At 32.3% G+C, this 16,371-nt stretch overlaps 1 protein-coding gene and 1 long non-coding RNA gene across 2 annotated transcripts; both read left to right on the forward strand.

The window, feature by feature from the left end:
* Window positions 1–222: 222 nt before the first annotated feature.
* On the forward strand, window positions 223–2,235 carry LOC120149140 (protein NRT1/ PTR FAMILY 3.1-like). Its single transcript, XM_039162030.1, has 4 exons — window positions 223–336; window positions 427–644; window positions 726–1,285; window positions 1,371–2,235. Exons 1-4 carry the CDS (start codon window positions 228–230, stop codon window positions 2,233–2,235), a joined length of 1,752 nt encoding a protein of 583 aa, XP_039017961.1. The 5' UTR covers window positions 223–227.
* Window positions 2,236–6,624: 4,389 nt separating this feature from the next.
* LOC120149141 lies at window positions 6,625–8,271 on the forward strand. The gene is made up of 3 exons (XR_005518439.1): window positions 6,625–6,852; window positions 7,808–7,947; window positions 8,034–8,271. It is a non-coding gene; the product is annotated as an uncharacterized LOC120149141 (long non-coding RNA).
* Window positions 8,272–16,371: the final 8,100 nt, after the last annotated feature.

A 16,371-nucleotide genomic window follows, 5' to 3' on the forward strand; every position in this document is an offset into this window, starting at 1 on the left:
GGGGAAAAAGGTCTATTTATAGGCTTTAATCCTAGTAACAGAAATGCAGGCAAGGCTAGGCTAGAAGACAAGTTTTCCTCTTTGCCCTTGCTTTGTTTGAGCGATCCTAGGTTTCTGTTTCTTCTCCCTTTTGACCCAAGTTCACTATAACGTTTCAATCACAGTTATGTGAACAAGGATCTCAGTAGAAAATTCAGGAAAAAAATCAGAACATAGCGACTGCAACAATGGAAAACAAAGATAGCTTCGGTGCTTCTGAAAATGGTGATGACCAGTCGAATAAGACACTTGTCGATAACAACAAAGGTGGCATTAAGACAATGCCATTCATCATAAGTAAGCTTTTTGATATCTGTTGGAATCTTGAGTTTTGTTTTTCATTTTTGTTAAGCCGTTTATTGCTATGCTTGACCGTGGATGTTGCAGTAAATGAGATATGCGAGAAACTGGCAATGGTGGGGTTCAGTAAAAACATGGTTAACTACTTGACAAACCAGCTTCACATGCCATTAACAAAAGCAGCCAACACTGTCACCAACTTCAATGGTACTTCGAGCTTGACGCCGCTGCTTGGGGCTTTCATTGCTGATTCATATGCTGGGAAATTCTGGACCATCACTGTTGCAACAGCCATATACCTAATGGTAAGAATAATTGCAGTTTTCATGTAGTTGAAGAAGAAGCATCAAATTTACAGCTTATATATAATTTGATGTGATGAGTAGGGAATGATAGTCCTAACACTCTCGGCAGCAATGCCACAGCTCCGGCCACCGCCATGCGAAGGTAACCAAGTTTGCCAAGAAGCCAACGGCAGTCAAACGGCTATTCTCTACCTTGCTCTTATGCTGGCAGCCTTGGGATCCGGCGGAATCCGACCTTGCGTGTCGGCCTTTGGGGCGGAGCAGTTCGTTGAGGAGGACCCTAGGAATCCTCATAAAACGTGGGTGTTCTTTAATTGGTACTACTTTGCATTGGGAGTCGCCGTATTGATAGCATTAACTGTGATCGTGTATATCCAAGACCATGTAGGATGGAGCTTCGGCCTCGGGATTCCTACCATAACCATGGCTTTGTCCATCATCGTCTTCCTCATTGGTTACCCTCTTTACCGAAATCTGGATCCTGCTGGAAGTCCTTACACTCGTGTCTTTCAAGTCTGTGCTGCTGCTTTTAGAAAGAGAAAGATTCCCTTGATTTCTGATCCTAAGTTTTTGTATGTCAACGAGGTGCTTGATGGCTCGATTTCCAGTGACGGACTGCTTCATCATACAAATCAATTCAAGTTGGCACTTGCCTCTTTTCATGTGATTTTAAATTAATCTCAATGTTTATATGATTAACCAAATGAAAATGTGTGCAAAATGCAGGTTTCTGGATAAGGCTGCCATTGTGACTGAAGAAGATGGTGTTGCATCGTCAGAAAAACCCAATTTTTGGAGACTTAACACTGTCCATAGAGTTGAAGAATTGAAATGCATATTCAGAATGCTACCGATTTGGGGAGCTGGTATTCTGTTTGCCGCAGCCGATGCTCAACAAAACACATTTTCCTTACAACAGGGCAACACGATGGACAAACACCTGAGCAAGTCATTCGAGATTCCCTCCGCTTCCATGTCGGTCTTCGCCAAGTTGTCGACGCTCATCGTGATAGTCTTGTACGATCGCATACTGGTTCATGTAGCCCGCAGGTTCACGGGGCTCGATCGGGGCATAAACGTTTTGCAGCGGATGGGAATAGGCTTTTTCATCTCGATATTAGCAACTCTGGTAGCCGGATTCGTCGAAGTGAAGAGAAAACATGCAGCCTTGGCCGATGGCCTAATCGACAGCCCGAAATCGATAATTCCCATCTCTGTATTTTGGCTCGTGCCGCAGTATAGCCTTCACGGTATTGCCGAGGCATTCACGGCTATCGGTCACCTCGAGTTTTTCTACGACCAAGCTCCCGAGAGCATGAGAAGCACTGCAACAGCATTGTTCTGGACATCCATTTCAGCAGGGGACTACACGAGCACGCTTCTGGTTACGCTAGTCCACAAGTACACTGACTGGCTTCCCAACAAGAACTTGAATAAGGGGAAGTTGGAGTATTTTTATTGGTTGATCACTTTTTTGCAAGCTCTAAACTTTGTATACTACTTAATATGCTCAAAATTTTATACTTTCAAGGTTTTCCATAGCCGCAAGATAGAACGTGATGAAGGGGTTGAAGTCACTAGCTCGGTCTAACGGCGCTCTTTGCTTTGCATGAGAAAGGAACAGTCTTATACATATACCTTTCTTTTAATTACCTTGTACAAGAAAAATGAAATAGACATCAATAATGAGCAGGTATATGCAGGCAACCGTGGCTTGGATCCTTGTTTATTTGTCCTTTAGTTTTCCATTTTGTTCCTGCAGAATGAAGATTCCATTTGTTCATGCGTTTGATGGGGGTATAGAGGTCTGCGTTCTTGACATGTCATGCATGCAACGAGTGTTTTACATCCAAAAGGAACATGAACCAACTATAGTTAAATCCCAATGTGTTTTATTCTAGATTTAATTCCACCAAAGGATAGACGGGACCAGCATCCATCTAATTTTTTTAATTATCATACAATTTAAGTATTATATTTGCATTTATTATTAATAGTGTATTTTCTTATCTTAAAATTTTATAAGTTTATTTTTGTAAGATTATATAAATTTACTCTTCTAACGTAAAAAAAGATTATCTTGAATCCTTTAATTTTATTTAGCTTCCTAACCAAACCATATTATTATCTTGGTAGACTAAACTAGACTCAAAAATTGAAATATGGCATCACTATTCCCTTGCAGTTGACTCTTGACTCAATACTTAGATTATTTTATGAATGACGATTGATCTTTGTTAGTATATTGTTTTGAATTCCAATTGTCCTCTAGAAAAGATTAATATTTTATTCTTATTGACAAGTACTATGCTTCATTAATATGCAAGTAGAAGTAATAATAATAATTGGGTTAGTATTTGATATATTCTTAATGAAATATTTAAAAGTATATTAAAATGTTATCACATGTTTTAAAATTAAAATCTAAAACTTTAAATATTCAAAATCTTTCATAATTATTAACTAAATACACACTTTATAGATACAACTGTTTGAATCCAAGATCTTAAAATAAAATAATACCCATTTTAACCATTGAGATTAATTGATAGGTTATTATCTCATAAATACTAAATGAATTAGTCTTTCATGATAAGTATATTAACCCAAGATACTGGAATTATTGATATTTTTAATAACGTTCATATTTATAAATAGAAAATTAACCTAATAGATCCCCTTTGTGTAAGACTTGTTTATTACCCATTTGCTAAATATTATGGTTTTTTAAGACAGCTTTCCTCGCTGGCTTGTTTAATTTGTATTGTTGAAGGAAAACGTTAAATGTGGAATGCTTTCGATCCAATTCCTATCCCCGGATAACACCCACACCAAGAACACCTTTCTAAAATAGTTAAGTTTGAAATATCAATCTATCAATCGACCGAATATTGATAATTTTATAAAAAAATATATAATAAATAATTTGATTAATACAAATAAAAAATCCTCTAAAAAAAATAAAATATTAGTGTTAGCATTCTACTAGTTCAACAGGATTGAGGAAGCAAAGGGAATGCTAGCATATAGTGTTAAATTGGTTTATTTCTCTTTGCATTTATTACTGTTTGATTGTTTACGTTTGGTTTTGACTGTTATGAGCTCAGCAGTCTCATCACTTGTATAAATTGTTGGTCTCTGTTTCAGAGATGTCACAGCTTCATTAATAAAATGATAGAGACTACTACCTCTCTTTTCTTCTCTACTTTCTCTCCTTCGGTTCAGAGATAGTTGAACTGCTAGCTTAACAATTATATTATTTTTGTATATAATTCCTTCAAAACATCTTTATAAAATAATTAATTGTTCTAAAATGTTTATTGTTTTTCATTTTTAAAAACAACCTTTATATGGAGTAATATTTAATGAATTTGTATTTTCTTATTATTTTTCAAAATTCCTTTTTACCTATTCAAAAATAAATAAATTATTATTAAAATTGAACTTTTTTTTTGTTATTTAAAAAATATTATTTTCACTAAAATTTAATTTAAAATATAATTACGGTGCATTGTGTAAATCACTTATTTTTTGTATAAGATGAATATTACATTTGTATGATAAGATAGATTATTTAATTTTTAAAATAAATGTGATCATAAAAAGTAATTAAATCATAAAAATTAAAAGATTAAGGATTAAAATATTTTAAAATATAATTAAATAAAAAAAATTGAGATGAGGAAAGGCTTAATCACAATGGTTTGTAAAACTATTTAATTCTCACCTCACATATAATAATATACTTTGATTGAACATTTTGCTCTATAAAAATGTTTTTTTTAATCCTCTTAAAACATCTTTATAAAATGTTCTATTAAAATATAGTTTTGATGCAACATGTAAACTAATTTAGTTGGACTAACAATTACAGAAGAGTTGCAGAATTTGATCATTGGAAATATTTTAAACATTAATTAATAAAGATTTTAAAACAAGGTCCTCATTATTCTGATTTTAAATTAATAAAATATGAATATGAATTGTTGTTGATTTATTTAAATTTAAAAGGAATAAAATTATCAATTTATTATACAATTATTATCCTTATTAACAAGTACTATGCGACTATGCTCTATTAATAGAGGTGATTCTGATACACTTGTGACTTGACACAACTAACAATTATGCAAGTAGAAGTAATAATAATGAGGGTAAATTATATTAGATATCATCAAATTTTAAGTGTTGTTAGGGATGTAAACAAACCGAGTATTACTGAGCTTAATTCGGCTCGAAAACTCTAAAATGGAGCTCAATTCGAAAACTCGCGAGTCTAAAATTTTAAAGCTCAACTCAAATTTGAAATCATGAATTGAACCTCGTAAAAGCTCGAGAAAGCTCGAAATGAAAAAAATCTTAAACTTAACTCGATTGAAGCCTTAAACTCAAAGTCGACCTGAACCTTAAATACATGAAAATCTTATACTACATTCTTTTTTTTAAAAATCAACACATAGATGTTAATATTATTAATAATTTATTTTTTAAAATAAAATCTTAATATATTATATTTTTTAGCTGTTCACGAGTTTTTCGAGTCGAACATCAAGTCGAGTCGAGCTATTTATAGCTCATTAAGAACTCGAGTCAAGTCCATTCGATTAGAGTATTTATCGAGTTTGAGTAGCTCGCAATCTGTCTCATCTCATTTACAGCCCTAGGCTTTGTATCATTTATACTATTGAATTTTGAATTTTGTCAATGATAACATTGATTTTTAATTTTCGTTTCAATTATATCACTAAACCATTAAATCATTAACGACACGATGATGTGGTTGACGGTCGTCGTCGTAGACACCTAAACAAAACGACGTTGTTTTGATCTGGCTATTAACGATTTAACAATACAATGGTATAATTGAAACGATAATCAAAGTTCAGTATTATAGTTGATAAAATTAAAATTTAATGGTATAAACGAAATAATACTTAAAATTCAGTGGTATCTGATATAGTTTACCCTAATAATTATAGTAACCCAAGATACTGTCAGTGATATATATAAATAACCTAATAGAAGGAAAACGTTAATGTGAAATGTTTTCAATCCTAAAGTTCAGTGATATTTATCGTTTATTATCGATATGCTAAATATCATGTTTTTTTTTAAGACTGCTTCATGTAATTATTTCCCCCCTGACAAGTTTAATTTGTACTATTGAAGGAAAACGTTAACGTGAAATGTTCAATACACCGAAAACATCATTCTAAAATATTTAAGTTTAAAATATTATTAATAAAAAAAATTTAAATATTAGATTACTTTTATATAATTCTTGTCATGACCTTTTTTCTTAAAAGCAACTCGATGACTATTTATTTACACTTATCCATTCGTTATTTTAGAAATATGTGTTTTTATCGATTAAAAAAGTTGTTAGATTTTATTAAAAATGTATTTGTCATTGACCATTTAAATTAGATGCCATCGATCATTAATAAAATTATCTTACGTAAAGTTTCAGAATCTTCTTTTAAAAAATAAGGTTTAAGTCCGTGCTTGAAAATCGAAGAAAAAAGAATAAGTTCGAGAATTGGCTATGGACATACTACAGCAAAATAGATCTATAGCTGTATTATTAGCGGCATTTTGATAGAAAACGCTTCTATTTTATACATACAGCGACGTTTATAGGTAAAACATCCCAAAATAGTAATATTAGCGGTGTGTTTAGGCAAACGCCGATACAAACTCATACTTTATTGGCATTTTTGAGAAAAACGCTGCAATATATTAAATATATAATTGTGTTTGTAATTACAAATGACACAAGTGCTGTCATCCCATACCCTTTAGTGGCGTTTACAAAAAACACCGTAATCGACTAAACATATAGTAGCGTTTGTAACGCAATAGGTAAGTAATTTGTGGCTTTTTTAATAAATGCCGCAATAGTCTCATCAATTTGTGCCATTTTTAAATTAAAAAACATCGTTATTTCAATCATTTTGTGGCGTTTGAATTTACAAACGCAGCAAAGGTTATACCTTTAATCCTGTGAAACCATTTCCCCCCTTTTCATCTGTTTCTTTACCTATTTCCGCCGTTAAGGTTCAACACCATTCTCTCTTCAACTCACATCGTGAGTCTCTTTTTTTTCTTTCACCACCGACCCCTAAAATCAGTTTTCATTACGCGTGATTTTTCCTTCCTTCTGATCGACACCAACATCAGTTTTCTTCTATCGGCGACAGTAACAAAGGTAAGAACATCTTCCGTTGTTTCAGATTTCTTGCATCATTGACTATTTTCTGTGTTTTACCATTTTTTAGGTATTTTTCTTTTTTCAGTTGTTAGATAAAACTATTTAAAATTTCTTGCATAATTTGTTTGGGTTCTTGAAATTATCCTTTATTATTTTAAATTTTTACTAAAATCTTGTTAAATATTATAAGAATTTCAAGATTTACCTCATTCTTGCTTTGGGTATCTTGTTCTGCTTAACCCTAAGAATTTCCAGGTGTCGTTAGTTGCTATTCTATTTAAGATTTACTGATTAAATATAGACGGAGAGTGGGTGGTTCACACTTCGTTTTTGCACCCAAACTAATGAACAAATTCGGTTGCATATCTAAATGTATACGAAAATTCATTGAAAATTTTCAGAGAGTTGAAAAACCATAAACTTTAAGAGACAGTGAGAAGTAGGGCAGAGCAGAGAAGTCACATGGCGGTTTAAAATAATGGATCTTGGTCAGGTCTCAGTTTCTATGCTCTATTTTGGGTTCCTTGAGGATTTTGATGTATTTATTAATGATATGAATGACCTTGGTGAACTATTATGGAGGTAGCATTTGGGCTAGGTCTTTTGGTAAATTAGTTGGATAGTCTTGTTTAATCTATAAGCATTAAGATTAATGACGGTGATAAGAGAATTAAACCTCTGGCTGTTTTGGTTTCAATGAAATCTATTTTGCAAATTCAGTTATGGTCAACTTTGTTTTTTCATCAACGACTGTGATCTTTTTGGCCAATTTCTATTTAACTGTCTGAATTATAATTTTTCAGCTCTATTTTCAGTTATAGATCTACTTGGGGCTATTTCTCTTAATTGAATAATTTATAATGTTATCAATTATATATGTTGACGTCGTCGAATATATATATTAATAGTATTGTTGTCAGTAGTTATTAATATTGTTGTTTATTTATTGCAGATATAATGTCTAGGAAAAAATTAAGTGATTTGCGGATTGTTCGAACTCCTCAAGAGAAGGAAGAAACAAATAATGAAGAGTCGATTGGTGTTGCATCTAACAAAGTTCTGAATACAATTGAAGAAACTGTACAATTGAAGGTAATGTTCGACTCTTTATTTAAATTGTGACTGATTTTCTTATTGACTTGATTTCAAAATCCTACACTAAATTATTTCTTATGTAGCTGAAAATGGTCAAAGGCGCAAGAGTAGAGGTCGTACGATAATGAAGAAATTGTACCAACTTCCTCTTGGGGACCACGTGAGAGTTTCAACTAACGATGTCGGTCAACCTATTGGGATAAAAGATGTGTTCTATCAGGTTACCTAGGCATTATTGTACGCAATGCAAGTCTTATACCAATCAATTATGAGTCATGGCTTGAGATGCTGAATAGTAGCAAAAACCAAGCTGTTGATTGCGTTAAGGTAATAATTTCATTGTAATAAATAATTAATTGTAGTTTAATAGTAATATATTTATATACTTTCAACTCTTGTGTAATTTATAGGAGAAATTTTCTTTAGAGGTCTCAGATGATTATTTGAAGTAAGCGTTAGGAAAGAAATGGAGACACCACAAGAGTTTCGTAAAAATATATATTTTAAGAACAATCTTAGCCTTGAAGGAAAGCTGCAAAATGTCTCACCTGGAATGCTCAGATATCAATGGGAAGATACAATCATGTTTTGGAGTTCAAAGAAAAGAGGGTATGTGCGCTTTAAAAATAATATTATGTCACTATATTATTGACTTTATAAGTCATGTGGAGTTCAAATTGTAGGACCGAGAGCACGTTGATATTGATAGCAAACAACAACAAAAGTTTACTCACATTGCTGGATCGAAGAGCTTTGCTTGTGTAGCTCATGAACATGTATTATTTTTTTAGTTATGATTATTCATATAGTCATTTTAAGTTGGTACCATATAGTAATTAACATTTTTTCCATTATTTATTACTTTTTGTAAGTATTAATTTATAATTTATATTGTAGTAAATCACGTCCGCTAATAGAGTTGGAAGAATAAAGCTATTCGAAATGACACATACAAAAAAAGATGGCTCTCCTATGGCTCCTGAAGCTGCAGAAATTATGGTATATTTACTTGACATAAAATTTGCATTATGTTATATTTATAGTATAACATTTTTATTTTATATAATGTTTGAATTTGTTCTAAATTCTTAACTGATTATCATGAAAAATTGAGAGATAAAAAGGTAGAGTATAAAGTTACGGCTTCATCCCATGCTTCTATTAATGCGGACGAGATTGAAAATCAAGTTATTGTTGAAGTTTTCGATCTTGAAAGATATGGTCGAGTTCATTAGGGGTGTTCGCGGTCGGTTTGGATCGGTTTTTGGCTAAAATTTCATCCGATCTGAAAGTATACAAATTTGCGGTTTGGATGTTTCTAAAAAAAAATCTGATCCGATCAGATCCAATTAAGTGCGGTTTGATTCGGTTTGGATTTGTGCGGTTTTTGGATTCTAATTTTCAAAATTATATCATCCCAACACAAATGGTTTTGCTTTCCAAATTCTCCACATGTTTCAATGTCGTGACCTGCAATTAGGCATTCCAGATTTCCAGTACTATAAATAGATTATTTCTATGGAACATAATTAAATATGCATAAAAGGGTCTTTCTATGCAATTATGCATTCCATTTCCAGTACTGTAAATATTCACCAACACCTAAAAAAACAGATCATAACATTCAATGTAATGAAACAAAGAAGCAGATTATCACTACATTGTTATCAAGTTCCAACTTTACAAACAACTGGATGCAGTAGCACAAAAAAAGATCTTGCTCTGTCATAAATAGGCTCATAACAAAGCAATTTTGCAAAAAGAGCGAAAGAGAAACATAAATAAATAAACAAAGCACGTGGTACAACTATGAAGACGAAACCATTTGCTCTGAAATCTGAATCGATTGAATTTCATCATCACAGATAATCATACTTCTAATTTACTTCAACAACTCGTTAATCCCAAACCTAGAAGGATTTGAAAACAAGAAGAAAATTCCTATTAAGAAACAAATATAACCGATGTTGCTCCACTTTTAGATAAAACCCACCACTATTTCGCACAAATAAAAAAAGGTAATCGAAAAGTACCGAAATTAAATCCAAATTCTAACGAATTGCCAAAAAAATTGATTAAAATATGAACAAATAAAGAAAGAAATAACATTTAATTGAACAAAGAGAAGATGCTATACCTGAAAGCCAAGACCCCACAAAGAAGAAAAAGATTCGAGCACCGTTGCTGAAAATAAGAGAGACAGAGAGAGAAGAGGAAGCGAAACAGTAGCGTAGCGTGTAAGAGAGAAGAAGATATGCGATGGAGCGAAGAGGCGGAGTAAATTGGGAAAAGTGGGCTAGGTTTTAGTTTTTGGTCAGAACATCAAACGGTGTCGTTCTGCTAGATAACTAAATATCGGTTCGGTTCGGTTTGGATCGGTTCTGGATGTCCAAACTGAAATCGGACCGAACCGATCGGTTTTGTAAAAAAAAAACCAAACACACCAAATCGGTTTCGGTTTTTTTCGGTTATCGGTTTTTTAGATCGGTTTTCGGTTATTTTTTTGGTTTGGATTGGATCTGAACACCCTTAGAGTTCACTGTCAGGGTTCATTCGTTACTCCAACCAAATATTTTTCATCCAGCTCGTCTCAGTACATGTCATCACACAACCAGTCTTCTCAACAAGAAGTTAATCGAATAAAACAACAGTTGAGTTAAGTTGATAAAAATTTGCTCAAATGAAAGCCGAGGCTGAAGCGAGAAAAGAAGAGAGAGAAGCAGAGAGAGCAGTGAGAGAAGAAGAGAGAGTAGCGAGAGAAGTAGAGAGAATCAACATTTCAGGAAAAAAAAATGAAGAACTTCAAAATCAAATTGAAGCTATAAAGCAGATGATAAAGCATAAGCAAACGAAGAATTCATCATCCTAGGTGTTTTCTTAGGTTAATGTTTTGTTTATATTATTGAAAAATGTTAAACTACATTATATTTAACTTGAATGTTTGTAAACTTTGATTTGTTTATGTTTTATGTATTATTACTTAATTCGAACATTAATTAAATTTAAGATGGTTATTGGATATTGTTATAGGTTAAATTTGAATAATACGAAATAGGAAGAATATATGTTGAAAATCAGTTTCGATTAGCGGCGTTTTAGGGGAAAAAGCCACTAACATAGTGCATATTTGACGGTATTTTTAGGAAAAACGTCGCTAAATTACCAACCTATTGTGGTGTTTTTGAGCAAAACGTCGCTAAATATCAAATCCATTGTGGCATTTGTGACTAAAAACGCCGCTAAATAGCGAACATGTTGCGGGAAAACACCTATAAATATCAAACCTATTACGATATTTTTGCGTTTGTGCCCAAAAACGCCGCTATATGGTGAACCTGTTGCGGCGTTTGTATACTAAAATATCGATATATAACCTGAATTTTAGCGGCGTTTTAGTATACAAATGCCACTACATAACCTGACTTTTAGCGGCGTTTTTAAAAGAAAATGCCACTAACAGTTGCGGCGTTCATATTAGTGGTTTTTTTGTGGTCTTTTTTTTGCACCGATAGCATTTTTAGCGGCGCTTTTAAACGCTGCTATAGGGGGGAAAATGGCGCTATAAACCAGTGCAACAGGAATATTAGAGCAGCTCTTGGACACCCAAACTTAATACCTCGTTAAATTACAAAGTTATGAATTTAAATTTGAATTTAATATATAATTCCTTAATATTAAATCTTGGATGCAATTGAAAAGAATAAACTTATTTGAAACATATACAAATAAATTATTGAAAATAAAATGTAATTCGCTTGATTTTGAAAAAGAATATTTTAATATATCGAACAATTAACAAGATCAATAGTTTAAGAGATTATCTCATTAAAATTTTGAAAATATCTTTTCTTGTAAATACATGCATACTCTCAATTTGGTGAAAGCATGTCAGTATAAACTCGTTATCATTGCTGATCACCGTGGTACCTCCCTTCCTGGACACACATTGTACATGACTCATCTAAGAACTATAAAATATCGGATAAATGATTCTTATATCGAACCATTTGATCACTTCCTTATTGCCAAACTCTTTCATGATAAGATTCATCATTTGGTCAGCAGAAATTAGTAGCGGCAAAAGTTTCAGCTTTCTCCCAAATAACCATACTTCAAATGTAACTACAAAGATTTTAGCTCTAAAGTGGACGACGTTGGGAAAGTCTTAGAACCGTTGCTTACGAACATAGACTTATCACTGAGGATTTTAATGATTTACTAGCGGGTAGGAAGACGAGCAGATAGTGTTTGTCGTATAAAGGCATTTAATGAGTGCATGGATTATTGTAATATGATAGACAATTTTGGAAATATGTTATGAAAAAAAGAGAAATCCTGATAGAAGAATACATGCCATTATTCTATTGTAAACAAGTATGGGTGGCAAGGCACTTCCCTGCCACCGAATTCAGATGGCCCTCTTTGTTGGAAAGTGGGATAGATACTCGGTTGCTCCCAGCAGAGGGTTCAGAAATGCAAAAGTAGTGTGGTCTTTTAATCCAATAAAAGCATATGTTCGAGTGGAACACGTGGACTTAAACCTAAGAACTATGGTGGTCTGAGACTTAGACGCTCAAAAAAACAAATAGTGCCTTTGTGTCAAGGGTTGGAGACTCATGAGAGAGTCAAAAACTTTGGCAAGAGTCTTTTATGCCAAATAGCTGGGATCTGCTGCAAAACCTTGGCATGCGATAGCTCCTTCTTTCATTTAGAGTATTGGAAATATTATTATTATAAAACTAGCAGACCAGGATAAATAAAATAAGAAATCACATAAACAGAAATTTATAAATTGACTAACACGGAGGAAGATCATCTAATTGCTTGAAAAAGGTATATGTTGGTCTACCCATACTGGGACAAATGTCAAGTTCTGGATCGGTAACTGGTCTATAGAGGAAGCGCCACAAGGATTGATTCAGGGACCACTTAATTTGGGAGATAAGAAAATGACCTTTAAACGAGCAGTCGAGTCATGAGAACAAGGGTGTAGTGGAGCATTCTCTCCTTACCACTTTCAAATGAGATTGTCTTACTCCTTAACAGTGTGCCCCACTACACATTTGTTTCAGCTCTGATGTCCTTTGTTGGAATTTTGAAAGGAAAGGCAATTTCACCATGGCTACCACATACGATCTATTAGAAATTAATACTGCTGCAAAACAACACCATTAGCATTGATTACCGAGTAATAATCAAATAATGAAATAAATAGAATGATTTACTGTGTGAAGTCAGTGTCTTAGAAACAATTTCTTCTAGATTGGTGTAATATTGAAAATAGACATTGTCCCCCAAAGTTAACACAGTCTGTGCACCCAAAGTGAACCCCACTTGTTTTGCTCTCTTTGATAAGATTTTTTCTAAGAAGGAAATATAGAAACCATCAATTTGCATCAAATGCAGAGAGAGACTATCCCTTTTATAGGAGTAGTGGAAGGATAAAATTGTCAAATGACAACTACACACTCCAACCACTCCTAAATATGGGTAACCAACTCTCTAAAAATAAGCATCCAATATTTGCATTACTAACAATCCTCCACTAATGCAAGTAAGTAGATAGTTATGAATACGAGAAAAAAACAACAATGAAATTAGTCGTTTAAGTATTAGTAAACATATCTGGAACTAATAAACAGTAGAATGAGCAATTCTTCTCTTAACAAGTGAACGAATCTGAAACTTGTTAAAATATGGGTAAACTCACAACACACAACTAACTTCTTCACCAAATGAATTTTGCGATAGATCAATAAATTTGTCCAAATATACCTCGAAACGCTGGTAAGTACATTAGAAAGATCGCCCGAAGTCTTTCATAGAAGATGACTAATCCTTCACACTTACGTAGGTGATTTCATCACGTCTATCTCAATATAGACCACCCAAATTAGAGATATGAAATCATTAACATCATTAAAAAAGCTCAACCTCTCATTTTTTTTAAGATTCAGTGAATACATCAAGTTTTTCTCACAAGGACCACCCAAAGTCTGGGATATGAACTTATTAAAAACATATAATAGTTAATTCTATCAATTTGGTAAATTCATTAAGCCTATCTCAACAAGGACCATCTAGATCATGGGCGATGAACTCATTAAGAACATAAAATCAACATCTCAAAGTAGTGAATCCATCAATTTTGTCTCACTCGACCACCCAAATGGACTATGAATTTATTGAGAGTATAAAGCTCATCCTTTAACATCAGTGAATTCATCAAGTTCTTCTCACTAGGACCACAAAAAAACATGGTTTATAAATCCATTAGTTCCTCAACCTAATGGGCTTAAGACCAATTTCTATAGACTCTTAAGAGATTAATATAATCCTCTTTTTTATCTTATTGTACTTCAACTTGAGTACTATATTTTTATTTTACAAACTCATATCTTCTATTATCTTCGTAGACATGGTTTTAAGCCATTCACATGTTATCTCACGAGTCACGTAAAACTACAAAGAAAAATAATTTTCTTTCTTTAAAGATTTTCAACAAGATAGATTTATAAGACATTCAACCTCTTGCTTGACTAAGTCAAGACTTATCATCTTAGGCTTCATAGTAGAGCTACCAAAACAATTTTCCACAAGTTTTCACAAAAAAATACTCTACTTAGATAAACATATACCTACTATAATGTCACATATATCATTTATAATTTCCAGATTAAAATTTTCTTACTTTCATGCAATTTAAAGAGTCATTCTCATACAATTTATATACTTCACAACACAATACATGAAATCATTAATTTCTTTTAGAAACCCCCACATACTATAGAGTAGATAATTTTTATTTACCCTACATTCTCTAACATCAAGTGTCTAAATCAATATCATATAATACATGTAAACAATATTCTCCTTCAACTTTACTCAAGTAAATTAAAGTAAATTCATGCTAGATTTTAAGCATAAAATCACATGGATAGACAATCAATTCTCCTTTCTCAATCATAGAAATATAATAATAGAATTTTAATAGCTAATATTTTTTGTAGCATTGCCTATCACATTAATCAAATATTGAAGAGACCATTAATAGTTCAACTACTATGACAATTTTTTCATCTTAATGAGATTATCAAATTTCACTTTTTTTACTTCTTTTTTAAGTTAAGAAGAGTGTAAACTTGTCACAATATTCTATGAAATGAAATAGTATGCATAGAAATGAATAATGCAACAAGTAGGTCTTTGGAAAAAGAGAGGTGGTGCACCAGGCACGCTTAAATACCAAGTCTTTTTCAGACCAATCCTAAACATGCATACTCACTCTATTACACTACTATTAAAGTTATCATTACAATTTTGCTTAATAATTTTCATCCATAATTAAGCATACATAAAAGTAGGCTTCAACTAACCATTTAATTTAGTCTTAGTCTTTAAACTTTATCAAAAGTTATCACTATGTTTAAAGATAACTTAAAGACTAATAAACAATTTCATGTAATGATATAATATGAATTGAAAAATACAAGTCTAAATAATTTGGTCCTTTTTTTCTTCCACTCGTGATGTGATCCCATTCGATCTTGTCTCAAATTAATCACTTCAAAAATTATAGTTTTAAATTTTCTAGTTGACTTTTCAATTCCCTTTTATGGCCTTCTTCACAAGATCCAGTCCCTCAAAAATCACAAAATAAAAACTCATAGCTTTAATTAATCAATTGGGGCCTTAATTGAGAAGTTTCTGAGTTTGTGAGACAAAAAATACATATAAAAGAATAAAAATAAATAACCTTTAAATAGAGATGACATGAACATAATGTTTACTCTCTTGAAGAACATGTGATTCTTATTAAATAAATTTGACCAATATTTTGTAAAAAAAATCCAAAATTTGGACACTAAAAAATCTAAAATTTGGATGATGAAGTAGATCTTCGTTGAGCCCACCATAAAACTATTGCACATATTGAAAAGTATGGTTTTAGTACGATAATTAAAAAATTGTGAAATTAGAATAGAACTTGTAAACGAATAAAACTGAATAAATAGAATAAGAGCTTTGCTGAGGCCTGTATGAACAGTTTCCTTAAGACATATTTGTCCTCTCCTCATTGTTTTGAGTAACATTGGACGTCGCTCTCCTATGATACAACAAAAAATGTTCACAACAGTAAGCACAACCGTAGTGAACAATCGAACACAATCTTTATCTTTATCTATCACCGGAAAATGACCTTGGAAAAATCAAAGATTTGAAAGGAAAGTGTGTGAAAGAAAAATGGAAAAATCATGTGTTGAGATGTGTCACAACTTAGCCTTTATATAGGGAGAGGAATTTGTATTGAAAGGTTAAGACCTTTAAATGTAATGACTTAACCATTTGATTAAAAATTATAACATTTTGATGAAAAGGTTAACATGAAAAGACTTGACTTTTTGGGTGAAATGAATTAAC

Source organism: Hibiscus syriacus, unplaced genomic scaffold (assembly GCF_006381635.1).
Source record: "Hibiscus syriacus cultivar Baekdansim isolate YM2019G1 unplaced genomic scaffold, ASM638163v2 tig00110989_pilon, whole genome shotgun sequence".
Classification (NCBI taxonomy): domain Eukaryota; kingdom Viridiplantae; phylum Streptophyta; class Magnoliopsida; order Malvales; family Malvaceae; genus Hibiscus; species Hibiscus syriacus.